The following is a 27,694-nucleotide window of genomic DNA, read 5'->3' on the forward strand; positions in this document are numbered from 1 at the left end:
ATGTTCTTCCAACTTTTCTTCTTCCTGCTCCTGCAGCTGCTACTCTCTGTGGGCAGGGAAGAAGGGAACCCCTGCCATGCAGAAAGGACTTTCAGCCCCACATACTATAGAGATGGGGATGTTGTTGTTGGAGGATTTTTTCCTCTACTTTTACATAAATTGGACAAATTCCCATATTGGAAATGGTTTTGGAAACACCCTCAGCATATTGTAAAACACCATCAGTAAGTACTTATTCTATTTTATTGTAGTTACTTTTTTCATTGCCAACCAGTTATTTTCTCCCTCAAACACCTACAATCTCCCATTGGAAAAAAAAAGGAAAAACAGGGAAAGCACTTGTAACAGATAAGTATAATCAAGCAAAAAATTTCCATTTTAGTTATATCCAAGAATGAATGTCTTAATTTAGAGATGCCCATCACCTTTCTGTAAGGAAATGTGTGTATTCTTCATAATCAATCTTCTGCAATTGTTAATCACTGCACTGCCCAATGTTCTTCAAATTCTCAGATCATTTGCATTTATAATAGTGCAGTTAAATTATATGCTGTTTTCTAAGTTCTTCTGTCTTTGTACTATCTCAGTATGTACAAGATTTCTGCCATTTCTGTGAAATCATCTTTCTCCTTTTACTACAGCTCACATAGATTCCATTATATCCACATATCAAAATTTGTTCAGCCATTTCCTGATCAATGTATATCCTCTTAGTGCTCAGATATTTGCCAATACAAAATGAAAATATAAATGTATGTATGTATACACAAACACATATACATTAAACACCAAGATCCTTTACATTACATTATCTTTTCATTCTTTTAGGTATTACTTGGTCATAAGACGTCTACAATTCAATAACATTTTGGCAATATATACAGATTGCTATCCAAATGTCAACATTGAGACTATTACCTAAAATTCCTCTCACATTTCTTTCTTTTTTCCAATATTACCAATATGATGGATATGAAGTAGAAATTCAGAGTTGCTATTACTTCCTTTCTGCTGATCATTAGTCATTTGTAAAATTATTAATAACTTTAGATTATTTAGAATTCTGACTTGAAGACTTATCTATTTAAATCCTTTGAAATGCATTAATTGAGGAATAGCTCTTGGTTTTTAAAAATTTTAGTCAATTCCTTACATATCTTGGAAATGAGACATAATGATAGGCTGTATGCATTTTTCCAGTTAAATTTTTTCCCTTGTTATCTTAGCTGCATTAGGTTTGTTTTTGTGAGGAAAATAATCTTAGTTGCTCTTGTCATCTTTCATCTTCTATGCCTCTTGTTTGGTCATGAACTATACTAAGCAGACAAATCTGAAAATTAATATAATCTATTTTCTCTCATTCATATGTGATATAATTTCTAATAGGTAGGTGAAGTATTCCACTGGAGAGTATATGGGCATATGATTTGAGATGAGAGTCTTTACCATATTTCTAAAAAATTGTTGCCTAATATTCACAGCAGTATTGGTCTTATTTTCCTTTATTAGTCATTGAACTCAATTGCCATAATTTTTGGAAATTCATTTACTGACTTTGCAAAGAATGCAGGTCATTCACACAATAGTTTTTGGATATCACAAGGTAGTTGGTAGAGAACTGCTACTGTGATCTAAGTGTGATGAGAAAGCTAGTTGAGGGTAGAGAGTCTCCTCTACTGGCCCTGAGCCCTTGAGACCAGATAGGTTTTAAGATGGTCAAAGTTCTGGCATCTGAGTCCCTTACAGTAATAGAATATAATTTTCAGACACTGAGGCAACATGTGAGACTCAAAAAGTAGTTATGGTCATTCACTATGTGAGTACACTCATAATTGTACCTACATTTGATGGAAAAAATTCTCCATTTAAAAATTTCAGTTTCAAGGAGGAAGAGTAGGAAGAAAAATATTTCTTGTTCCTAACAATCTCCTTCCTCCTGCAGCTGGCAGCCCAAACACTACTATCAGGTCCTGGCCTTGATGTTTGCTGTAGAAGAGATCAACAGGAACACCAAACTGTTACCCAATATAACCCTGGGATTTCATATCTTCAATGCCTATCACAATGATGACAGAACCTTGGAGAGCTCCCTGCTGTGGCTGTCAGGTCAAGGACCAACCATTCCAAACTACAGCTGTGAGAGGCAGGGCAAGTCTATAGTGGTCATTGGAGGAGCCACTTCTGAATTGACTGTTTCCATGGGAACCCTACTTGAGCTCTATAGGATCCCACAGGTAGGGATTTATAGCTTCAATTTAGTCTATACTGCTTAGAGGACACAGAAAGGCTTTAATGGCTCTACTACTTGAAATTTAGACTCCAAAAGTTTGGGAGAATCCTAATGTATAATTTAACTCTCAGGTGCCTCCCAGAGAAGGAAAAGGAAACTTTTCATGTAAAGGAGCAAAAAGAAATTTCATTTCATCAATTCTTGTAGGAAGCAGCAAATTGTCACCTACAGAATTCGTGAAACAATGCAATGAAATGCAAATACTTGTTAAATATCAAATATGTTCAATTCTCTGTGCACTGTGTTAGAGATGCAAGGAGGTTAAACAGTCAGAAAGCACTGACCTTATATCTGTTTGAGCTAGGTCAGGTATTATGAAGGACAGGATCCCTTAGGTGGTGGCCTGAATGATCAGAAGTTACTTTAATAGGTAGAGATGAAGAATTACTCAATTCGAGGAAAAGGAGGATGAATATAGTGGGTTGAGAAGGAAGGGTTAAAAAAAGACATTCATAGAATGCATTAACTAAGCTCATGTTTGGTTCCTATTCAGGTCACCTATGGCCTCTTTGATCCCCTCTTGAGTGACCCAGTCCAGTTTCCTTCTGTCTATCAGATGGCCCCCAGGGACACCTCTCTTCCTCTTGCCATGGTTCGATTAATGGTGCATTTCAAATGGACCTGGGTGGGATTGGTTGCCTCAGATGAGTCAAGAAGTGAGAAGTTCCTAAGAGATCTTCAAGAAGAAATGGTCAGAAATGATGTCTGTGTTGCTTTTATACATAAGATGTTTACTGCGTGGACAGAGGATGAACGCTTTCATTCTTATTTTCTCAAAAAACTATCTGATTCTACAGCCAGAGTGATTGTAATTTATGGCAATACAGATGCACTACTGACCCTAAGGTTTAGCGAGATTCCTCATACCCTTGTATACAGAATGTGGATCACCAGCAGTCACTGGGATATTGCCAAAAAGCCAGGTTATGTCTATTTTGATAATTTCCACGGAGCTCTGATATTCTCAGAGCAGACAAACAACATTCCTGGTTTCAAACATTTTCTGAAAACCGTTAACCCTGCCAAAGACCCAGAGAATATCTTCCTTCAGAACTTCTGGAACTCAGCTTTTGGATGTACATCTAAAGTAGGAAGAGTAGATGGAGCTGTCTGTTCACCAAATGCTTCCTTGGACACACTGAGATTGAGCTATTTAGACATGACTATGTCTGACCAGAGTTACACTGTTTACAATGCTGTGTATGCTGTAGCCTGGGCCCTTCATGAAATGTTCTTGGTGAGATCAGAAATGGAATCCAATAGCAATGGAAATATCTTGGGTACTTATCGCTGGAAGGTAAGATCTCCCCTTCTGGTACTGATTTTAAAATATCTGGCTGTGGGCACTGTTGAATTCAAGAGAGATGAGATTAATAAGTCAGGTCTCCTCATCTGTCAGTGAAGAACTCTGTAGATTCAAGGCCTAATAAGTAATTTCTGGCCATTTCAGAGTTATCATCATTTAGGCTACCTGTTTTAAGATATAGGAATGAGAATCAAACTCAACTGGTCCCTTAGAGTTTTGGGAAATTTTTGTGGGTTCTCATCTCCTTCTCTAATTCATTTCATGAATGAGGAATCTGAGGTAAACAAGGTTAAGTTACTTGCTTAAGGTCACACTGTGTAAAGATTAAAATGTAGGGGAGACTGAGGCAGGTAGAAATTAGTTTCTCTCTGCAAGAAGTATTATATTTTTTAGAGGTTTATTAAAGGTTAAATATTAAAGAATATACAAGTAGGAAACATGTGTCTAGGCCAGAGGCCTAGACAAAATAACCTCACATCACGCAAGAGACGCGCCTGCTCCAAAACGGAAGTCCAAAAAGAGCCAAGAGAGAGCTCCTCAAAAGCCTTTGTATCAGCTTAAATACCTTCTCAATCTCGGCCCAGGTGAGATTACAAGGCATTCTGGGGAAGTGGAGCAAAGGCTCGTGGGGATTGTAGCCCTGTATTCGAGTCTATTTTTTACAACTGCTAGCTAATAAGTATCTGAGGCCAAATACAAAACTATGAAAATGACTCTTCCTGACACCCAAATTCTAGACCTGGGACAATTTTCCATCTAGGTACCCACTAAAGATTTTCACAGGGAGGTTGTGACCAGCAACACTTCCTGTTCCATGCCTCCATCAGTCTAAGGAAGTCAAAGCCATGTGTCTTTCCTTTCCCTAACAGCCTTAGTTACTCCAGAGCATCATGGTACAACAGATAGAGTCTTTGTTTTGAAGTCAGAAAACCTGGGTTCAAAACTTGCCTCTGAAATTTTTTTTTGCCAGGTATCATTGAACAATCCCTTGACTTCTCCAGCTTTCATCTTTAAATAAAAAAAGGTTGGATTAAAGGACTCCAAGTGCCTTTCCAAATGGAGATTTAGATCTTAACATGAGATTTTGTCTCAAAACAGATTTTTGTATTGACTTTTCAAAATAAATACTGGAGAATAGGAATTTTATTTAGATTTGTGTTTCCTCTCCTGCACTGACATAATGAATAACCTACCCTGTAAAGTTCTTAATAGATGCTTGTTCAATGAAAAATCCTCTTTAACTATAATCTTGGATTCCTGTTTCCCCTTTCTCTATATCACCTTTTATAGAGTTGACAATAAATCAACTGGCAATTAAAAATTTTCTATTATATGACAGTAAATATACTACACAATGGAGATCTGAAAACAAAAATGAATAAATTCCCTACTCTGATGTACCTACTTAGAGGGATCCAGGTATGAACTAACTTTGAAAATATTGTTGATGTATTAAAAAACTGACTCTTGTGAACAATATGCTCATGTACCAAACTAAATGATTGGTTACTTAAGCCTTGTAAGAAAGTCTTAACTCTGAGCTTATCCTATTCTGACCACTCCCTAAGTCTTCCAAAAGTTAATTGGACCTATGGGTGGGGCTCTGAGTCCTAAATGATCTCAGTCTACACCTCTTTGATCTTGTGGTTGTTAACTGAGCCAGTGTTAAATTCTCTGCCATGTCACATGATCATCAAATAATGTAATAAAGAGATAATCTGTGAGGCTATTTCTAGTTGTAGTAAATGAATATACTCTGGCTTGACTAGAGAGCTGCTAGGGGAACCCAAGGATGTCTAGTTATAATGGAGATAGATATTCTGGAGTGATAGAGAGATGCTGCTAGAGGGGTTACTCTGGGTTATTCTGGAGTTGCCTATTGATCACTGATTGCTAATAGATCAAGATACACCTCCCAGTTTCCACCCATGCTTTTTCTGCCTCCCTTTCCTCTCCCCTGATCTTAGTCACTTTCTAAGTAACTCTGGGGAACTATGGGATTTCAGAGAAATATTCTTCACTCTTCCTTTCTCAAGTAAAGGGATTTATTGGGAACAACTGGATGGAGAACTGAGGTAAGAGGGATAGGGGTGTCCCTAGTCTACAAAGAGAATTAGGAGGGTTTGGGAAATATCAGTCCAGTTACAACTGTGACTCAGAGACAGCCAGAGAGATGGAGGACAACTGTTAAATCTTCTTTCTTCTTCCAATTACACAAAACCACCAACAAAAGTTAATTTCTTCTCAGATTAATTCCAGAAGCCCTCCCAAAGGTCTCTCTCTGCCCAGATCAGAAAAAATAAAATATTGGGGATATGTATAGCTCTCTCTTTTCACAGTCAAAGGAGCATGCACACTGGAATCCATGTTATTGAATTTTTTGTCTCTGAGTCTTTCTTTCTTTATTGTGTTATCTCTAAGTTAACCCCCTCCCCAACCAATTTCTCTCAATCTCCAGTTTCCCTTCTCAGATATTCATCCTCAAATATATTAATTTATGGGTTCTTGACAGCAACACTAACAATGGAGAGGACAACCTAAATATATGTCTGTATGTATATATGTGTGTGTGCATACATATACCCATATGGACATACATGTATATATTTATATACACATTTCTATTATTGAATGAGTATGTTTTATGTATATATTCAAAAGAAATATATAGAATATAAATTTAGAGAATATATTTTCTATATATGTAAAATAAATGTAAATAATATAAAAGCAAATACAAATACATTCAAAGGAATTATGGAACGAAGACAAAAAATAATCTTCCTAAAGAACACCTAACCATGCCATCCTCTTGATCCAGGATATTATACTTCTGCTCAAGAGCCATCAATACCTCCATAGAGCCTTTTAAAAAACTGAAATGTTAACTTGGAATTGAAAATTCTTTCTCTTGACTTTTAGCTTACCGAGCTGATTTCACATTATACTTCTTCTTTAAAAAATCTTTTACACCCACACATATGTGGTGTATCTATATTGTTAAGTAGATAGGTGACATCTTCACTTTATTTTTGAAATATATATATATATATTTTAACTTTATATAGTCAATTTAGAACATTATCCCCTGGTTACAAAAATCATATTCTATCACTCCTTCCCCTACCCCATCCTTCCTGTAACCCACATAAAATTCCACTGGGTATTACATGTGTCCTTGATCAGAATCTATTTCCATGTTGTGGATGTTTGCACTAGGATGTTCATTAAGATTCTATATCGCCAATCATATATCCCTCAGCCCATGTAGTCAAGCAGTGGTTTTTCTTCGGTGTTTCTACTCCCACTGTTTTTCCTCTGAATGTGGAGTCAGTACATTACTTCACATTGCTGTCATATTAGCTAATCTCCTAGATGTGAGGTGATACTTCAGAGTTATTTTGATTTGCATCTCTCTGATTATAAGAGATTTAGAACACTTTTTCATGTGCTTATTAATAGTTTTGATTTCTTTAACTGAAAATCACCTATTCATGCCCCTTCCCCATTTATCAATTGGAGAATGGCTTTATTTTTTATACAATTGACTTAGCTCTTTATAAATTTCTTCAATTAGACCTTTCTCAGAGGTTTTGTTATAAAGTTTGTTTCCCAATTTCATACTTCTCTTCTAATTTTGGTTACAATTCTTTTGTTTGTAAAAAAACTTTTTAATTTGATGTAATCAAAATAATTTATTTTAAATTTTGTGATTTTTTCTAATTCTTGCTTAGTTTCAAAATCTTTTCTTTCCCAGAGATCTGACATGTATACTATTCTGTGTTCACCTAATTTACTTATAGTTTCCATCTTAATGTTCAAGTCATTCACCCATTCTGAGTTTATCTTGGTGTACGATTTGAGATGTTGATCCAGACCTAATATTTCCCATACTGTCTTCCAATTTTCCCAGCAGTTTTTATCAAATAGTGGATTTTGGTCCCAAAATCTGGGATCTTTGGGCTTGTCATAGACTGTCTTGCTGAGGTCACTTACCCCAAGTCTATTCCACTGATCCTCTGTTCTGTCTCTTAGCTAGTACCAAATTGTTTTGATGACCACTGCTTTATAGTATAGTTTAAGACCTGGTACTGCTAGGCCACCTTCCTTCATAGTTTTTTTCATTATTTCCCTGGATATCCTTGACATTTTGTTCTTCCAAATGAACTTTTTCTTATGTTTTCTAATTAAGTAAAAAGGTTTTTTGGTAATTCAATGGGTATATTCTACATAAGTAAATAAGATTGGGTAGGATGATCATTTTTATTATGTTAGTTCATCCTATGCATGAGAAGTTAATGTTTTTCCAATTATTTAGATCTAGTTTTAATTGTGTGGAAAGTGTTTTGTAGTTGTGTTCATATAGTTCATGTGTTTGCCTCAGCAGATAAATTCCTAAGAATTTTATATTGTCTAAGATGATTTTAAATGGAATTTCTCTTTCTAATCCTTCCTGCTGAGATGTGTTGGAGATATATAGAAATGCTGATGACTTATTAGGATTTATTTTATATCATGCAACTTTGATAAAGTTGTTGATTTTTCCTAGTATCTTATTAGTTGATTCTCTAGGATTCTTTAAGTAGACCATCATATCATCTGCAAAGAGTGATAGCTTGGTCTCCTCATTGCCAATTTTAATACTTTCAATTTTTTTTCTTCTCTAATTGCTACCACTAGTGTTTCTAGTACAATGTCAAGTAATAGAGGTGATAATTGGCATCCTTGTTTCACTCCTGATCTTATTGGGAATGCATCTAGTTTATCCTCATTGCACATGATATTGGATAATGATTTTAGATAAATACTGTTTATTGTTTTTAGGAAAGATCCTTCGATTCTTATACTTTCTAGTGTTTTCAATAGGAATGAGTGTTGTGTTTTGTCAAAAGCTTTTTCTGAAAGTATTATGATAATCATGTGATTTTTGTTGTTTTGCTTGTTCATATGGTCAATTATGTGGATGGTTTTCCTAATATTGAACCATCCTTGAATTCCTGGTATAACTCCTACCTGGTCATAATCGATAACCCCTGTGATCACTTGCTGGAGTCTTTTGGCTAGATTTCTATTTAAGATTTGTGTATATATGTTTATTAAGGAGATTGGTCTATAGTTTTCTTTCACTGTTTTTGACCTGACTGGCTTTGGAATCAGTACCATATTTGTGTCATAAAAGGAATTTGGTAGAACTCCCACTTTGCTTATTATGTCAAATAGTTTGTATAATATTTTGATTAGTTGTTCTTTGAATGTTTGATAAAATTCACTTGTGAATCCATCAGGCCCTGGGGATTTTTTTCTTAGGGAGTTTTTAAATGTCTATTTGAAATTATTTTTCTGATATGGGATTATTTAAGAATTCTATTTCTTCTTCTGTTAATCTAGGCAATTTTTATTTTGGAAATATTTATACATATCACCAAAATTGTCATATTTTTTGCCATATAATTGGGCAAAATAGTTTTCAATGATTGCCTTAATTTCCTCTTCATTAGAGATGAGGTCTCCCTTTTCATCTATGATACTATTAATTTGGTTTTCTTCTTTCCTTTTTTAATTAGACTGACCGATACATTGTCTATTTGGTTTATTTTTTTAAAAAATATCAGCTTCTAGTATTATTTATTAGTTCAATAGTTCTTTTACATTCAATTTTATTAATTTCTCCCTTAATTTTTAGGAACTCTAATTTAGTTTTCATCTGGGAATTTTTGATTTGTTCACTTTCAAGTTTTTTGATTTGCATGTCCAATTCATTGACCTCTGCCGTCCCTAATTTGTTAATATATGAACTCAAGGACATAAATTTCCCCATGAGTACTGCTTTGGCTTCATCCCATAGATTTTGAAAGGATGTCTCATCATTGTCACTTTCTTCAATAAAATTATTAATTCTTTCTTTGATTTGTTCTCTAACTAACTGATTTTGGAAAATCATATTATTTAATTTCCAATTAATTTTTATTTGCTTCTCCATGTCCCCTTACTGATTATTATTTTATTGCATTATCATCTGAAAAGGTTGCATTAATTATTTCTGTTTTGTGCATTTGTCTGCCATGTTTTTATGCCCTAGTCCATTGTCAATCATTGTGAATATACCATGTTCTGTAGATAAGAAGGTGTAATCCGTCTTGTCACTATTTATTTTTCTCCATATATCAATTAACTATGATTTTTCTATGATTTCATTCACATCTCTTACCTCTTATTAATTTTTTTATTTGATTCATCTAAATTTGATAGTGGTAAGTTCAGGTCTCCCACTAGTATAGTTTTACTATCTCTTGCCTCCTTGTGAAGACTGGATTTAGCTATCTCCTAATTGTAACAATAAAGACACTTCACTCTTTCTTTATTGTGAAGATAAAATTGTAATCTCCTGATTGTAACAATGAAGGTACTTAGCTCTTCCTTTATAATGAAGCTAGAATTATAAGCTACAATCTAATTTTAGATTTTAACTGCAAAAAGGTGTTAAGTAACTACAAAGGGTGAATTAATCACAAAAAGATGTTAAATAACTACAAAAGTTGAACTTACCAAAAGAGTTGTTAAGCAACCCAAAAATATATAATCTAACCAAAGAAGGTGAGAACTAATGAGTGGACAGACCTGGAAATAAAATCTAACCACAAAAGGTGAGAGCTAAACAATGTGAAATCCTGGAGAAAACCATCTGCTGTGATTGGTAGACATGCAATTTAGGGGAGGTGACACAAGAGTAAAAGATCTTTAAAAAGAGAAACAGAAGGCAGAAGGAGATCATTCCGATTCTGACATTCAGACATTCAGATTCAGACATTTGAACAGTCAGATTCAGACATTCAAACATTTGTATAGATTTGGAGATATTCGATTAAGAACTCTGACTTGGAATTGGACTGGATGAATTGGACCCCTGGAGGAATGTTCAGGAGACTTCAGACTGCTTTCAATTAGATGGTAGCTATTGGGGAGTGAAAGGCAGACTTAGTGACCCCACCTTTCTGGAGGCATGAAGCCTCCAGGAAAGGCCCATTGTCTTGAGACTCTCTTCCCTTGCCTGGGGCTTAGTATTTCTAACTGGTATCAGAGGAAACCAGAGCTCTCTCTCTCTCTCTCTCTCTCTCTCTCTCTCTCTCTCTCTCTCTCTCTCTCTCTCTCTCTCTCTCTCTCTCTCTCTCCCCCCCCCCTCTCTCTCTCTCTTTCTGTCTGTCTCTCATTCCTTAAATATCTATCCTCTATTGTAAATAAACTACCATAAATTCCATTTACTTTAGTAATAAATTTTGGGATTTAGAAATTAAATCCTTGGTGACCACCTAATAAATATATTCAGAGTCCAACCACAATTAATTTTAAAATCCTTCAACTCCTCTACTTTCTACTTTAGAAATTTGGATGCGATACCCTTTGGTAAATATGTGTTGATTACTGATATTTCCTCATTGTCTATAGTGCCTTTTATCAGGATGTAGTTACCTTCCCTATCCCTTTTAATCAGATCTATTTTTACTTTGGCTTTGTCAGATATCATGATTGCAACTCCTGCCTTCTTCCTGTCAATTGAAGCCCAATAGGTTTTTTTTAAAATATATTTTATTTGATCATTTCCAAGCATTATTCGTTAAAGACATAGATCATTTTCTTTTCCTCCCCCCCACCCCCCATAGCCGACGCGTAAGTCCACTGGGCATTAGATGTTTTCTTGATTTGAACCCATTGCTTTGTTGATAGTATTTGCATTAGAGTGTTCATTTAGAGTCTATCCTCTGTCATGTCCCCTCAACCTCTGTATTCAGGCAGTTGCTTTTTCTCGGTGTTTCCACTCCCATAGTTTATCCTTTGCTTATGAATGGTGTTTTTTTCTCCTGGATCCCTGCAAGTTGTTCAGGGACATTACACCGCCACTAATGGAGAAGTCCATTACGTTCGATTATACCACAGTGTATTAGTCTCTGTGTACAATGTTCTCCTGGTTCTGCTCCTCTCCCTCTGCATCACTTCCTGGAGGTTGTTCCAGTCTCCATGGAACTCCTCCACTTTATTATTCCTTTTAGCACAATAGTATTCCATCACCAACATATACCACAGTTTGTTCAGCCATTCCCCAATTGATGGGCATCCCCTCGTTTTCCAGTTTTGGGCCACCACAAAGAGCGCAGCTATGAATATTTTTGTACAAGTCTTTGTGTCTATTATCTCTTTGGGGTACAGACCCAGCAGTGCTATGGCTGGGTCAAAGGGTAGATATTCTTTTGTCACCCTTTGGGCATAGTTCCAAATTGCCCTCCAGAATGGTTGGATCAATTCACAACTCCACCAGCAATGAATTAATGTCCCTACTTTGCCACATCCCCTCCAGCATTCATTACTTTCCTTTGCTGTTATGTTAGCCAATCTGCTAGGTGTGAAGTGATACCTCAGAGTTGTTTTGATCTGCATCTCTCTGATTATAAGAGATTTAGAACACTTCTTCATGTGCTTGTTAATAGTTTTGATTTCTTTATCTGAGAACTGCCTATCCATTTCCCTTGCCCATTTATCAATTGGAGAATGGCTTGATTTTTTGTACAATTGTTTTAGCTCATTATAAATATGAGTAATTAAACCTTTGTCAGAGGTTTCTATGAAGATTTTTTCCCAATTGAAGCCCAATAGGTTTTGATACAACCTTTAATTCTAAACTTGTGAGTGTCTAGCAACCTCAAGTGTGTTTCTTGCAGACAACATATGGTAGGATTTTGATTTCTAATCTACTCTCCTATTTGTTTTCATTTTATGGGTGAGTTCATCCCACTCACATTCAAAGTTATGATTGAGACTTGTGCATTCCCCAGCATTTTGATATCTTCTCCTAGTTCTGTCCATTCTTCTTTTGCTATATCCTTTTAAACCAGTGGTTTGCTTTTAATCAGTCCCCCCTAATCCCTACCCTTAATAAGCTTCCTTTCTTCCCCCTCCCTTTTTATTCCCTTATTACTTTTTCAGGATCTGTTCAGTTCCCTCCCCCATCTCTTCCCCTCCCTTTTTGTACTCTCTGCCCCTACACTCCCTAGTTTGCCATTCTTACTTTCTCTGTAGTGTAGAATAGAATTCAATACCCCAATGGATCTAGATGTTCTTCCCTCTCAGAACTGATTTCACTGAGAGTGAAACTACCTATTAGCACTCTCTTCTTCTCCTTATTATAAAAGTATTCTTCCCTTCCCCTTCCCATGTGTATCTTTGTGTGATAAAGACTATCCTATTTATTTTATTTTTTCAAGTATCTCTTGGTGCCATCTTTGATTCCCCATCCCTTTTTCTTTTTTGCATATCATCTTATAGCACATATTAACCCAATCTCTTTCTGTGAATGATTCCTCTAATTACTATAATAGTGAATATAATTTTTGAGGGCTACAAATAACATTTTCCACACATACTAATATGAATAATTTAATCTTATTGAGGCCCTTAAAGAAAAAAGTTTGAATTAAAAACATTTTCTCCCATTTCCCTCTCTTTCTTATTTACATTTTCATGTTTCTCTTGATCTTTGTGTTTAGATATCAAACTTCCCACTTAGTTCTGATCTTTTCTTTACAAATACTTGGAAATCTTCCATTTTGTTGAATGCCCATACTTTCCCCTGGAAGTATATAATTAGCTTTGATGGACAGGTGATTCTTGGTTGAAGATCCAATTCTCTTGCCTTTCTGAATATCATATTCCAAGCCTTGTGGTTCTTTAGTGTGGAAGCTGCCAGATCTTGTGTGAATCTGATTGGTGCTCCTTGATATCTGAATTGTCTCTTTTGGGCTCCTTGTAAAATTTTCTCCTCAGCTTGGTAGCTCTTGAATTTGACAATTACATTCCTGGGAGTTGTCTTTTGAGGATTTAGTGTAGAGGGTATTCCATGAACTCTTTCAATGTCTATTTTCGCCCTTGTTCAAAAACATCAGGACAGTTTTCTTGGATAATTTCTTGTATTATGATGTCAATATTTCTGTTTATTTCTGGCTTTTCAGGTAGACGAATGATTCTCAGATTGTCCCATCATGCTCTGTTTTCCTGATCCGCCATCTTGTCGGGGAGATATTTTGTTTTCTATTTTGTCAGTCTTTTGACTTTGCTTTATTAATTCTTGCTGTTTTGTAAGATCATTGGCTTCCAATTGCCTCATTCTGGTCTTTAAGGACTTGTTTTCCTTATTGGTTTGGTCTATCCTGCTTTTTGTGGCTTCCAGCTGTTTCTCCAATTGGGAGTTCTTATCCTTTAAACTGTTATTTTCTTTTTGAACTATTTCCCATTTTTCTTGCTAGAAGACTTCCATTTTTTTGGTAAGGTCCAATTTAAATCTTTCAGGAGTTTGTGGGAAATTTCTATTTTTTGGAAGGTTTTGGTGCATTTATTTGCATTTCCTCTTCTATTTCCTCTGTAGCCTGGTTTTTTTCCTCTGGAAAAATTATCCAGGGTCAATCCCTTCTTCTTGTTTTTCTTGGCGTTGTGTTACAGTTAAAATTAGTTTCTTTGCTAAAAGTATTATATTTTAGAGGTTTATTAAAGTTTAAGAAATAAAGAAAATACAAATATAGAAAGCACATGCCTAGGAGGACCAAAAGGCCTATTCAGTTTCACTTACTCTACATCTTGAGAGACGCGTGTGCTTGGAAGCAGGAGCAGGGAGAGCGAGTAGGCAGTACAGTCAGTTTAAATAGCCATTGTGTTCTCGCATTCATGTGAGGACTCAGGGAAATTATAGAGCAATCTGGGAACTAGCAAGGACTTCGGGCGATTGAAGTCTGGGGTTCAAATCTCCATTTTTACATTCTCCATTTGATCCTATTGGGAAAAGATTTTCCCCAAAAGGATCATGAAAACATAATCAACTTAAAGATTACAATAATTTGAGGATAAGATAAAAAAAGAACAACACCAATAATTGCTAGATACATTGACAAAAGCCAGTTAGGGGGCAGTCCCTTTTGGCATGAAAGTATACATACAAATAAATGTTCAATCAACCACACCCAAAGTTCATTCTTGATCTTCTCGTGCAGCTTGTGGTCTGGAGGGATCTTCATGGTGTCTTCTCCAAACAGTTCAGTTTCTGGATTGGAGAGGTAGCATCTTTCTTAACGTAAAATACTTCTAAAGAGGAATTAAAACTTTTCAATTCAAAATAATAATATTTTTACATTTCCCCATGAAGAGGGTGATTGAAAAACATATGATTAGCTAGGAACGCATGGCTGCATTATGAGGTATATGAATCAATTTGCAAAAGAAATTAAAAAGACATAAGATAAATCCAAATAAAAAAGAAAATTTCTGGATGAAAATATAGACTATCAACGTCTTATGTGTAAAAATTCCAGTTAAAGGAAAAATAAATCTGTAACAGGTCCTTGAATCAGGGCCCAATTAAAATGATTTAAGCAATGATGCACTTACCCAGTCAGTAGCCAGGACTCCAGAAAGTTTGCCACACTATGAAAGCCAGAAAAGGGACCAGATTATAGGAGCCAAGTTTGGGGTACTCATCTGTATTTCCAGAGTGAGTGTGGATACAAGGAAGGCCTACATCTTACCATATGTTAAGGGTTGCAACCTTGAGTCTTCACACTAATATATCCTGTGTGCTGTTTTATGGCACTAATCAGGTTTTGCTTTGTGCTTCATTGGCCCTATGCAAAGGCTCTTTTGTGTATCTTGTCCAGGAATCAGACAGACCCATTAAGCAAAGTCCCATAATTTAAAAAAAATTAGTGGCATAATTTTTATAATCTCAAGCTTTTATGGCATGTATTGACATTATAGCAAATGTATTTTAAACTTATATTACTGCAAAATCAAAAAGTTAATGAAAATCTTAATACTGGTGACATGTGCTTCAAATATAAAAAGTAGAGAAAAATAAAAGACTGAAATAATATATTGTACATGCAAGAAAAAATATAATAATAAAAGAGTTTTAAAAATAAAAATGTAGCTTATAACCATTGACACGCTGTCAGCTAAAAAATATATATATATAGAATACAAGGCTTTCTCACCAAAAATGAGATCCAATTTCCTCTTCATATCTGGCCATGATCCACTGTAAGTACAAAAAAATGAATTTCACAAGATAACATTTTTAATAAAGAATAGTAGTACAAATATGTGCTATCAATATCCACAAAATTCTCAATAGCCCAATTAATTACAATAACAAACTAACACACTATCATTTTTTACACATGAGTTGATGTATGGCATTTTTAAAAGTCTTTGAACTGATGGATATTTGTCACAGTTTTTACAAATGTAGCAAATCTTTCAACCTTGGTAAACATATTTTTAAACAAAGTAAAACTTATTTTGGGTTTTGAACATCATCAAGAATTCTAGATATCATTCTGGTGGAAGTAAAGTGATGAGCTGAAGAGTATAAATGAGAGATGCTCCACTTTTTTTTGGGGGGGAGGCTTCTATGGGTACTATATTCCCTGGGATTAACTTCCCAGCTTCCATTCACATTTTTAGAAATGCGGGAGTTGGGATTATAATTGTATTTTACTTTAGCTCCTAAAATGGGCCTTACCTCGTGTTAGGGGCAGGCAAAATGACCAGAGATTAAGAAAAATTATAAAAATCATGTCTAAAGAACCCTTAAAATCAATTTGAGAGATTTAGCTCATTAAATTTTCCAAAGGTTGTTATGGCAATTTTTCTGATGGAGTCCAACTATCCTCTTTGTGACAATTTACAAAGTCAAAAATAGAAAATCTGGCTTAATATTGGCCTACTAAATAATATTTGTTCAGTATGGTTATAGGGGAGAAGCAACAGAATTTAACAGTAGTTAAAACCCAGTACATTAAACTGATTCAGTATAACAGAATAGTATTGAATGCAGTAATATATGAACTTAAAATCACAAAGTTAAACCTTAAACAAAACCATCAGCAAAATGAAATAGAATACAGAGATTATAAAACATTGGAGTCTGAAATGCCTTAAAAATATAACCTCCAGACTCTTTAAAGTTCCTTGGGTTTTTCTTTATCCATTTAGATGCCTATTGTCAGAAGGCAGAAGATTGGTAAGGGCTAGGCAATGGGGGCCAAATGACCCACCCAGGGCCACACCACCAGGAAGTGTTTGAGGCCAGATTTCAACCAAGAACTTCCCATCTCTAGGCCTGGCTCTCAATTCACTGAGCTGCTGAGCTACCTCAACATAATGAGCATGGATTTTAGGAATCTCAAATTTGACTAAAGAATTGCAGGGAGCTGAATTTTTCCCCTGGCACTCAGGTGAAGTAAATGAAAGTATCAGTACAGTCAAAAGATATCCTCTTATAGTAGCCATGCTTTAAATGCCTGTTTGGAAAGTCTCTTCCTTCTTTCTTTCTCCCCCCTCCCCTGTGATCCCTGGCCCCAGTTCATGTGAAGGCTGATCATAGCCTAAGGAAAAATCAGCTCCATTTTTACCAGCTGGTGGAAGTATGTCCTGGGCCTGGGGCAATGAGCGATCTGCTCTGAGGCTAGAGTTATTGGGCCAGGCAGGCGGGTCACCAGGTGATCGAGATCTGGGTCAAACAAGTCTGGATGCTGGGACCATGTGAGTGAGAGACCAGGAGTGGCAGCCAGAGCAAGAGTGATTTGAATCAAACAGGTCCGGATCCAGAGGCTTTTCTGAAAATTCTTGGAGGAACTTGGCTTAAAAAATCACTATCTAGGCACTAGCTATTAAAAGCTGAACTTAGTAAAGATTTAGGAAAGTTAAAAAGATTGAGGGTATTTTGTCACAATCCTCGTGGTTCGCTATAACTGTTACAGTTAAAATTAGTTTCTCTGCTAAAAGTATTATATTTTTAGAGGTTTATTAAAGATTAAGAAATAAAGAAAATACAAATATACAAATCACGTGCTAGGAGGGCCAAAGGGCCCCTCCATTTTTAGAGTTGGGAAGTTGTTGTTCCCAGGTACTGTTTGCAATTACTGTGGTGGTTTTTCCTTCCTTTTCCAATTAGAAATTGGAGTATGATGGAGAGGCTTTCTGTGTATGGAGATAAGGAGCGAGGATTTTGCCAGAAGACAGCTCTAGAGTCTCTGAAGTTTCCACTGTTTGCTACCCACTCTCTGTGCTATCTCCTTGCAGTCACCCACGATCTGTGCTCCTCACCCTGCTGGGGTCTCAGGTCTAGCTGCTCTCAGGGGTAGGTCCTCAGTGGTCTCATTCAGCTGCCAAGGATGGAGAGATGCCCCTCACTCCCTCCAGGGGTGCACCTTGCTCATTCACTGATCCTAGCTCATTTTGGCTCTGACTCTGGTTCCGTTGGTGGGGTGGGGGAGGGTGGATCAGTTTGCATTTTGGTGGAAGCTTTTTCAATTCCTAATGGTATGAAAATGCCCAAATCCAATGTACCTTCAATGATGCACCCTACTGTAGAGTCTTTTTGTTCATGTGAATTTGGGTTTTTTGTCTTTTTGAGGTAGCCTGTATTTGTAGGTGGTGAGGAGAGGAAGAGTCCTGCATGTAAACTGCTGCTATGATTAGCCAGAAGTCTCCCACTCTATATTTTAACACATTATATGTTGTATCAAAAATAGGCTACTGGAGAATAAATGATCATTCTATAGCAAATTTTAATAATATGAAAGTAAGTCTTGATCAATGATACATGTAAAACCCAGTTGAATTGCTCATTACCTATGGGAGGAGAGGAAGGGAAGAATATAAATTATGTAACCATGGAAAATATTCCAAATTAATCAATTAAATTTTAAAAAGAAAAAAGAACAAATATCTCACTCTATTCTCTGAATTTAGGATTGCATCCCCCAAATCCATGACTTTGCAAATGACCTTACATTAAATCTGAGATGTTCTTCTACTTCATATCTACTTCCTAGAATGTCTAGATTCCTTAAAGGCTCAGCTCGCATTCTTGATACTTGCAAATTCTTTCTTCATTTCCTAGTCAAATAAGATATCATATATAAAAAGAACAGTGTCTGGAGCATGTGAGGTGATATATAAATGTTTCTTCCTTCCCTCTCTATTTGATAATTTGATAATATTTTCTTCCTTCTGGAATCATATGCTATTGTAATAATTGAAATGGCCTTGATAAATATAAGAATTTTAAAAATTATTGTGTAATTATTTATTTATTTGTTTATATGTTTATATACATAAATGTTAGTAGCTTCAGTAGCTTTATTAAAGCAAGGTAGAGATAGTAAAGGGGGATATGTCAAAAAGAGGTAGAAAATATTGCCTAGCTAAATTCCCTAAGTCTGGATCCAAATATCTCACTGAAGAGAGCATCCCACTAAAGACAAATAAAAAGCAGAAAGGCCAGTGTCTCTGGCCAGAAGTGAGGCATCAAAGCCAAATTCCTCCAGCTCCCAATGCAGAGGCCCTCCATCACAGAATTCCAACAGAAAGACACCTGCACAGCAGAATCCCTCTTTAAACAAGAGTCACAAACACAGTTGAATGAATCAGAATGCCCTGGGCTGAAACTTTTAAGCAGTTTTTTCCAAGTGACTTCCTATCCCTGGTTTCTACTTCCTTTCACTTTCTGCTGCTCTATCACATCTCAGGATCCATTCAGAATTTCTTTTGTTAGCTGACACTGCCCAGAGGGCAGTGCCTGTGGGATCCACCTCCCATCCTCTGAGGTTGTAAACTTTTATCAAAAGGATCCTCCAGTTCCTGTCTAAGTTAAAAGAGTGGAGTATTCCAAGTGCTTGATTGATTAAGTTAAGATGAAAAATTTCCCTTTCACAGTATCTACTTTTCTGTTTCAATGTGGTTGCCTTCAGTAGAATGTAAACTCTTTTACTCCAGATGCATTTGATTTTCCTTTAATACTCCAAGGATCCAATCTTGCCTTTTAAATAGTGGGCAATGAATAAATGGTTATGAATGCTTCTTACACTGCATTGGAAGGAGACTCACAAACCACAGGAAGACACTCTGCAGCACCTCCAATATTATGAACCAACATTCAAAGCTCTCTTTTCATACATCCTTTCCCAGCTCTACTCTCATTCAACTGAGAGGACCCTTCTGGCTTTTTATCTCTTTTCAAATATTTGGACCAACCTTCTAATCTAGTGATCTTTTTAGATCTTTTTAGATCCTGCTTCTGTTATCCAATTTATTAGGAATTCATTAGTTTTGTGACAATTAAAATGTCTAAGGATGGACTAATTCAGCTTTTATCAAAGTATCTGATAAAAAAAATTAGATAGCCTAGAGTCTAGCACCCATCCCTAAGAGACTCACCTGTAGAACTTTTCATGTTCTTTTTTTTTTAGCTCCACTCCTTCCTGAAGAACATCCAGTTTAACAACAGTGCTGGGAACCATGTGGTCTTAGCTGAGAAGAAGTCTGTGGCAAACTATGATATTCTCAACTATGTGACCTTTGGAAATGACACTGAGGTTCTGGTCAAAGTGGGAGAGTTTATTTCTGAGACTCCACTTGGTCAAGAGTTCATTATCCAGCAGAAGACAATAGTGTGGCCCAGAACATGGGGAGAGGTGAAGAACGATTGAAATGTTTATTTAATGAAAGATGTAAACCAAAGCACATAGCACACCAGAATAGTCACTAGCATTTTTCACACCTGGTTCAAAAGGCACAAAAATCCCCTTCAGGAAACAGCTTGAAAATCAAGTTTTTATGTGAAATTCAGCTGAGAGGTTGTTGAGGCAAGGGTATGAAGACAAATTCCTCTTTAGGTGGAGAGACTGAGAAACAGTGAGTTTATTCTACTGCACAGATGTGGAAGGGGGAAGCAAAAGAATCTCCCTTGTCCATAGCAGTCACAGAAAAGGAAGTAGGGGCATTCAGAAACTTCTTATTAGAGCTAATGATTCTTGATCAATGCCTACTATATCCAGCAAAGTTTCTATGGTATGATAGTGCTCTAAGTGATATCAGGCCTCTAAATATTTAGGATTCCTGGAAGAGAACCCTGTGTTATTCAAATTCTAATTCTAGCTCCCATTAATGGGAATAATATTTCCCTTTTTATGTTGATCCATGTTCCACACTTAGAAATATAACAGCTACCTTTACTATCTAAATCTCACTAAAAGATGAAATACAGAGTCATCAATTCAAAACCTGACAAATCTAGTATTAATAGTATCAGAGAGAAGGCCAAAATCCCTGCTTAAGTCAGTACAAAGTACTCAGTCAGTTAGAAGTTTTATGTGAGTGAAACAAAATTATTCAGAGAATGGAGTTTGTCTAAAAGTGTATGATCTGTAAGGCAGAGGGAGGGATTCACTATTTTTATAATGTAACACAAACTCTTAATCATTCATCCATTCAGCTATGTATTCATTCAAAAACTATTTGTTAAGGATATTATCTGAGTTGAGTCCTGGGTTACAAAGATAATATAAGAATCTTCCATGTGTGGTTTCTTCCTCTTTAGACATTGCATTTTGGACAAAATTACAATTGCTCTGAAATCCTGTCCAGAAAAAAAATTCACACTTTAGGCTTAGGTTTAGGTCCCCACTCCACCTGACTTTCTTTTGCCTGCCTTGCTTATTCATGATCAAGGCTCAATTCATGTTCTTAGTAATATTTGGTTCACCAAACAGTAAATGAAATTGTACATTTTGCAAATTCACAGGCAAGGAACGGTGGGTTAAAAAGCTGACATTTTCTTGAGACTGCCTTGTATCTAGGCCATCTCCTGCAAAATGTGTTTAGAGCTGGGGATTCCTATGGATTCTCTCTTCTCTGCCACATTGACTCAGGTCTAACTTTAGTCCTCAGTGATATAATGAAAAAAACAAGCTTACTCTGAACATTTCACTCCCAGACAATTAGAATCTTTGCTTCTAAGAACTCCTTCCTTTTATTCAAATGACAGCTTTTAACTGATTCAAAATGTGACCACTTTTAAATAGGAGTAATAAAAATTTAAGTACTACTCTTATACTACACACTCACACAAACCCACACACACATACACACACATGCAGAGTGACACATGTTCCCATGGAGAGAGAGACAGAAAGAGAAAGAGATATGGAGGAAGGAATCCAGAGACACAGACAGAGAAAGAGAGAAAGGTTTACTATGTCTCATACTAAGAGACTGTAGAATCAAAACTCAAATAGTTCTCCTTTCTGGGGGTAGTATCTGCATTATCCTTTTTCAATATATTCCCAATATTTTGTATGATAGTTAGGTAGTTCAACAGGTAGAGTGACAGCCAAGGGACCAGGAAGATCTGATTTTAAATCATTCTTCTGACACTAAAGGTATAACCCCTGCCTCACCACTTAACCATTTTCCCTTAGTTTCCTCATTTACAGAAGGAGAAAGAGAAGGAAATTGAAAAGCACTCCATTGTCTTTGACAAGGAAAACTCAAATGGGGTACAAAGAGTCAGACACAACAGAAATGACTAAACAGAAATACTTGTACTAAAGAATCTTAAGAAAAGTCTCTATTGATAATAAATGCTAGTCACTAACATTATTCCCTCTCCGAATCCTTTCATATGCCAGTGTAGTAGGGGATGTGGGGAGGAACAGACTTTACACCTTGATTCATATCCTAAAAGCTTTTTCTGCTCCATAAGAGGAAAGAAATAGAGCTACTTTGGTCTGGGGAGACTTGGATTTTTTTCCAAGGTAACTGGCTCAAGCTTTAGCACATAGGAATGTTATATCCATAAAAAAATAGATTTGGTAGCCTTTGCAGAATAAGCAGATTGTGTGCTTGTAGCTAACAACAAACTAAAATTGCATAACAAAACACATTAACACATGCATATGCTGACTCCAAACAACATCATTATGAGTTGGATGCTTTTTGTGTAGCCTCTTCCCTCCAGATGCCACAAAGTCTGTCGCCCAGGATTCCACATAAAAGTCCAGGAAGGAAAGCCTGTCTGCTGTTTTGACTGTGCACCCTGCCCACAGGGGCAGATTTCCAACCAGACAGGTAAGTCTGTGCAGAAACTCATAGCAAACACATTTACAGAGAAACAAAATAAAGCTGGATGACACTTGGGTCATATTCTAGTAATGGAAAACTCAGTTCCCATAGAACATGACATGAAAGGAAACCTAGGAATAAACTCAGAAAGATCAAGCAGATTGAGGGTCAAGAGTGATCAGTTAGTGAGAGTTGCTGTATTGGAAGTCCACCAGACTGGAAATTTCTCACCCAGTTTTTGTGTGGCTCAATTACTCAGGGATAAATTTCTAGAAATGTCTATTGACACTGATCATTACACTACATCACCATTACATTACATAGAGCTTTAGAATTTTCAGAGGCTCTTTTCTCACAAGACCCCAAAGACAAAATGCTACTATCTTTGTCATAGTTTTATTGAAGAGAAAGAAAAAGTGACCAACTGCAGTAACACAGTTATAAAGAAGAGTTAAGAATCAAACTCAGGACACTGCACAGAATTCCACCATATTTTTAAATTCCTCTCAACTATTTCTCCTGGATGCTTCCATGTATGCCAAGAAGGCACCAATCCTCCTCCATTACTCAGAAAATTCCTTGCCTTTCTGTTGCTCCATAATCTTATTCAGTTCCAGATTTCTCCCCATTCGCCATGAGGCTTGGATCTCTTAGAAGAAACCAATGTACTTGGAAGAGTATATTAAGCTGCAAAGCTAAGTAAACTGTCAGATATTTAGAAAATCAATGCCAACATGAGGAAAATGGGAAGTAATATAGACTATAGAAACACTCTGACCTAGAGCAATGTCTCAGGGAGAAAACCTCTGTGAAGGAAGTTCTTTCAATAGTCTTGGGAATGAAAGTGTTTGGGAGGATGCCCTCTCTTCAGCAGTAAATCAATAGAAGTGTTAGCTTTCAAAGAGGTGTCTCCTGATCATTTCTGGAAGATACACAAGACATTGTTTTTATAACCTGAAATGGTGCGAACTGGGCAGTGACCTGACCATATACCCTTTCCATTGGGGGAAGGATTACTTGGTTCTTGTAAGTGAATGGGCTGGACAAGGATTAAATCTGAAAAGTGGTAGGACCCTGGTTTGCATGAAATTCTGCATATATCATGTTATAAGGAGGAAAATGGAAAAGTATGAACTAAACTTAAGATTGTAGTCCCCAGGAATTATCAATCAATTCCAAATGACTTTTATGGTAGTTTATTTACAAAAGAAGAAAAAATGTAAGAAAAAAATCAGAGAGAGCAGATACTGACTTGGCCTGGTCTGAACCAGGCAGGGATTAAGGGGACCAAGCAAAGGGGGTCCAGAGGAAAGTTAAATAAGGGATTTAGCCATGAGATCTCCTCTGTGACAGGGGTCCTTCAGAATAAACCATGGAAAGGATTCAGCCCTTTTCACTCATGGATGTGGTAGTTCTAATTGAAACTAGAAAGCAGTCCTCAGCCACAGCATCTCCAGGGTCCTTATAGTCAACTTCAAGGTAAAAGAACTCCTCACCAGAAATGCTTGCCACTTATAAAGACCATTTTTTCCTCACTTCCTGGGCCTTCCTTCCATTTTTACATGGGTCAATTACAGTTAAAGCTTTGTTTAGGACAGCCCAGTAGCCAGGCAGTTGAATCTTATTCATTAATTACTATAGCACACATGGGTCACAGTCCTCCCCAAAGTTAAGGGGTGTGAACACTTCTGGTGATTAAATCTAAAATTGGGAAGGGAAGAGTCAATCCCATCTTCACAATACCCAAGTAATCCACTGCTTTCTGCTTAAAGATCTACAAGAAGGGGAGAGCCATTACTCTCAATGCAGTTCCCTAAATTTTTAGACCACTCTCATTATTAAGATTTCCTTAAGATAGAATCTAAATTTGTCTGTTCTCAATTTCTGGACTGAATCTTGTGTTGCCCTCTAGCAGAGCTCTCTAGCTAGCCCTCTCCCATCTAACAGAGCTAATATAGTCCTTCCACTAATATTAGCCCTTTGAATACAAAGTATCATCTATCCTCTCTTCTGAATATTTTTCCCCACCATAAACATGCACAGATCCTTCCTTCAACATTCTTAGAACACTCAGAGTTGAGGTCCAAGAGAAGAATTTAAGAGTCATGTTGGTAAAGCTCAAAAGACATCTCGTCAACAGCTAATGGCATATAGATACACCATCATAGATGAACTCACCATCAGCAGGAAAGGCAAAGGAATCAAGACCTTTAAAAATTATAGAGGCTGAATCTCCACAGAGAGTTTAAGAAGAGCTCCAGAAAGACTAACTTAGTGAATACAATTGAAACATTTTCTTGAGGGAAAAGTCTATACAGGATGAGGAGAGACACTTAAAAGATACATTGTCAACATCCATTAAATCATTTCAACAACACATTGGATTTCATTACTTTCAGACATATTACTATAATATTTTATTAGCTAGCTTGTATAGAGCACTTTTAAGGGGGTTACAAAATATTTTACAATTGTTAATTCATTTAATCTTCATAACAATTTCATAAGTAAATTGCCATTATAATCCCCATTCTACAAGGGATGAAATTCAGAAGAAAGAAGTTAAATTGACTTCTAGGATCACAAAAATATAGATTATGAGGCAAGATTCAATGGAATCAACTGGAGAAATTTATAGTATTATAATATCAATTTGGGACCCACTGATAGGGAAGGTATGCAAACCTGCCATTCAAAGACCTTATTGTTCTCTTCAGACAGAGATCAATGCATGAAGTGCCCTGAGGACCAATATCCCAATAGGGAGAGGATTCACTGCCTCCCCAAAAGGGTGGCTTTCCTGGCCTATGAAGAAAACTTGGGCACAGCCTTGGCCTCCATAGCTGCTTCCTTCTCTCTTCTCACAGCTCTGGTTCTCTGGGTCTTTGTGAAGCACAAAGATACCCCCATAGTCAAAGCAAACAATCGGGATCTCAGCTACATTCTCCTCTTCTCCCTTTCCTTATGCTTCCTTTGTTCCCTGTTCTTCATTGGCCGCCCATCTGCAACAAATTGTCTCCTCAGACAAACAACATTTGGAGTCATGTTCACAGTGGCCGTCTCCTCTATTCTGGCCAAAACCATCACTGTGGTTCTGGCCTTCAGAGCCACAAGACCAAGCAGCAAGAGGAGAAGATGGGTGGGCTCCAGAGCACCTATTTCTCTTGTTGTCTTTTGTACCTTCACTCAAGTCATGATCTGTTCAATGTGGCTCTTTCTTTCACCCCCATTCCCCGATGTAGACACACACTCTGACACTGAGCACATCATCCTTGAGTGCAATGAGGGCTCTCTCATTGCCTTCTACTCTGTCCTGGGCTACATAGCACTCTTGGCCCTGGGGAGCTTCACTGTGGCTTTTCTAGCCAGAAATCTCCCTGATACCTTCAATGAAGCCAGGTTCATCACCTTCAGCATGCTTGTGTTCTGCAGTGTCTGGATTTCCTTCCTGCCCACATACCAGAGCACCAAGGGGAAGATGATGGTGGCTGTGGAGGTCTTCTCCATCTTGAGTTCCAGTGCTGGCTTACTAGGCTGCATCTTTATCCCCAAGTGCTATGTAATCCTTCTACAGCCACAGAAGAACACCAAGAAATTTTTAAAGAATAATCCAAATTCCTGAGACAAGAAGAATTCAGAAAATTTCTACATTACTCTCAATAATAACAAGATGTTTTTAAAAATTAATCTTGCTTGAAAATATATCTATTTTCCCCAGATGAAAATATTTATAGCAGCTTTCTTTGCAGTAGCAATGAACTAAAAATAAGGGGGATACTCATCAATTGGGTAATGAGTATAGAAGTTTAGGCACATGTTTGTAATGAAATAATATGGAACAATAAAAAATGACAAATTAACTAATTTTTTAAATACATAAAAATGCCAAAATGAAATGAGGAATGATACAAACAAAACAAAAAGATCATTATAGAGAATAACTGAGTCATTGTTTGAACCATAACTTCATGCCCACCTCAGGAGGAAGAAGTGTTAAATAGAAACATGATAGTAATAATACATACACACATATACATATACACACATATAATTAAAATTCCAACAGACTGAGTTCCATATAAGAGGATCAAATTATTGGTCAGGCTAACAATCAACCATACATTTTTCATTTGGTGATCTCTCAGTCATGAAAGACAAAAAATATTAAGCATCTTGAGCCAAAAATTTAATTTTGGAAGCTTGTTATACAGCCCTCCTCTAACCATCTCCTCTTGGTATATATCTAATGAGAAGAACTGATTTTCTCTCAGTCCCTCCCTGATTGCTTCATGATAGTGACAGGAGTCATGCCTGATAATAAGATTCTAATGGCCCTTGGTGTTCTGGACAGGAAGATCAAGTTGGGGCTGAATAAGTTTTGATCTCCATAGGTCATTTCAATAGGGAACTCAAGGATGACATCTTGCTGCCTGCAGACATTCTTGGATTGAGCCAGTCTTGTTTACCAGGCAACATTGAAACATTCAAATTCAATCACCCCAATTTGTAAGATGCTCTGAGGCATGGAAAGTAAAAGCATTTCTTGACTTACTTAGGAACAAAGAGATAGTGAAAGAGGTTTGAAAGACAGACTCAAGCCTCAATTTCAAACGTACAAATAAAAAAAAACTATCACTTATGTATATTAATACATATATTGTGTCTATTTCTCATTGTCTCTTGAGCTCTCTGTCTCTTTGATCCATCTCTATCTCATTCTCATCTCTGGGTTTCTGTATGACTTTCTTATTCGTACTCTCATTCTCTGTCTCTTTCCCTGAATGATGAAGACAAGAGCAATAATTTAATGAACTGACAGAATATTAACCTCAATTTAAGAAGATAGAATTAAATAAGGATGTATGTGTGTGTGTTAAGTCCTACACAATTTCAAAAATGTAATTTCACAAATACATGGTTGAAGAAAAATATATAAATCAGTGAAATTATCTTTTATTTCTAGGGAAATTCTGGAATAAATAATTAGAAATTTACTTCTAGATAGATAGAAAGGGAATAGAAGATTACAGAAGACTTAATAAAACTTGATTCCTCTCTACTGAAAGAGGTGATTTTCCCAAAGTTTCAAATAAGACATTCTATCTAGATGTGGCCATTGGAGATATTTATTATCCTTAACTAGGCATATTTCTTCC

General features: G+C 36.5%; 1 protein-coding gene across 2 annotated transcripts; it reads left to right on the plus strand.

Moving 5' to 3' along the window:
• VN2R607 (vomeronasal 2 receptor 607) lies at positions 1-26,160 on the plus strand. Of its 2 annotated transcripts, XM_007492560.2 has the most exons (6): positions 1-224; positions 1,943-2,234; positions 2,784-3,587; positions 19,886-20,110; positions 22,421-22,548; positions 25,260-26,160. In XM_007492560.2, the coding sequence occupies exons 1-6, from the start codon at positions 1-3 to the stop codon at positions 26,158-26,160; spliced, it is 2,574 nt and encodes an 857-aa protein (XP_007492622.2).
• Positions 26,161-27,694: the final 1,534 nt, after the last annotated feature.

This window comes from Monodelphis domestica, chromosome 4 (assembly GCF_027887165.1).
Source record: "Monodelphis domestica isolate mMonDom1 chromosome 4, mMonDom1.pri, whole genome shotgun sequence".
Classification (NCBI taxonomy): domain Eukaryota; kingdom Metazoa; phylum Chordata; class Mammalia; order Didelphimorphia; family Didelphidae; genus Monodelphis; species Monodelphis domestica.

Excerpts from the sequence above, each read along its gene's own strand:
- VN2R607 (XM_007492560.2), top strand. The coding sequence starts at position 1 with ATGTTCTTCCAACTTTTCTTCTTCCTGCTCCTGCAGCTGCTACTCTCT. Across the intron at positions 2,235-2,783 it reads AGCTCTATAGGATCCCACAG|GTCACCTATGGCCTCTTTGA; the intron begins GTAGGGATTTAT and ends GTTCCTATTCAG. Across the intron at positions 22,549-25,259 it reads ATTTCCAACCAGACAGGTAA|AGATCAATGCATGAAGTGCC; the intron begins GTCTGTGCAGAA and ends CTCTTCAGACAG.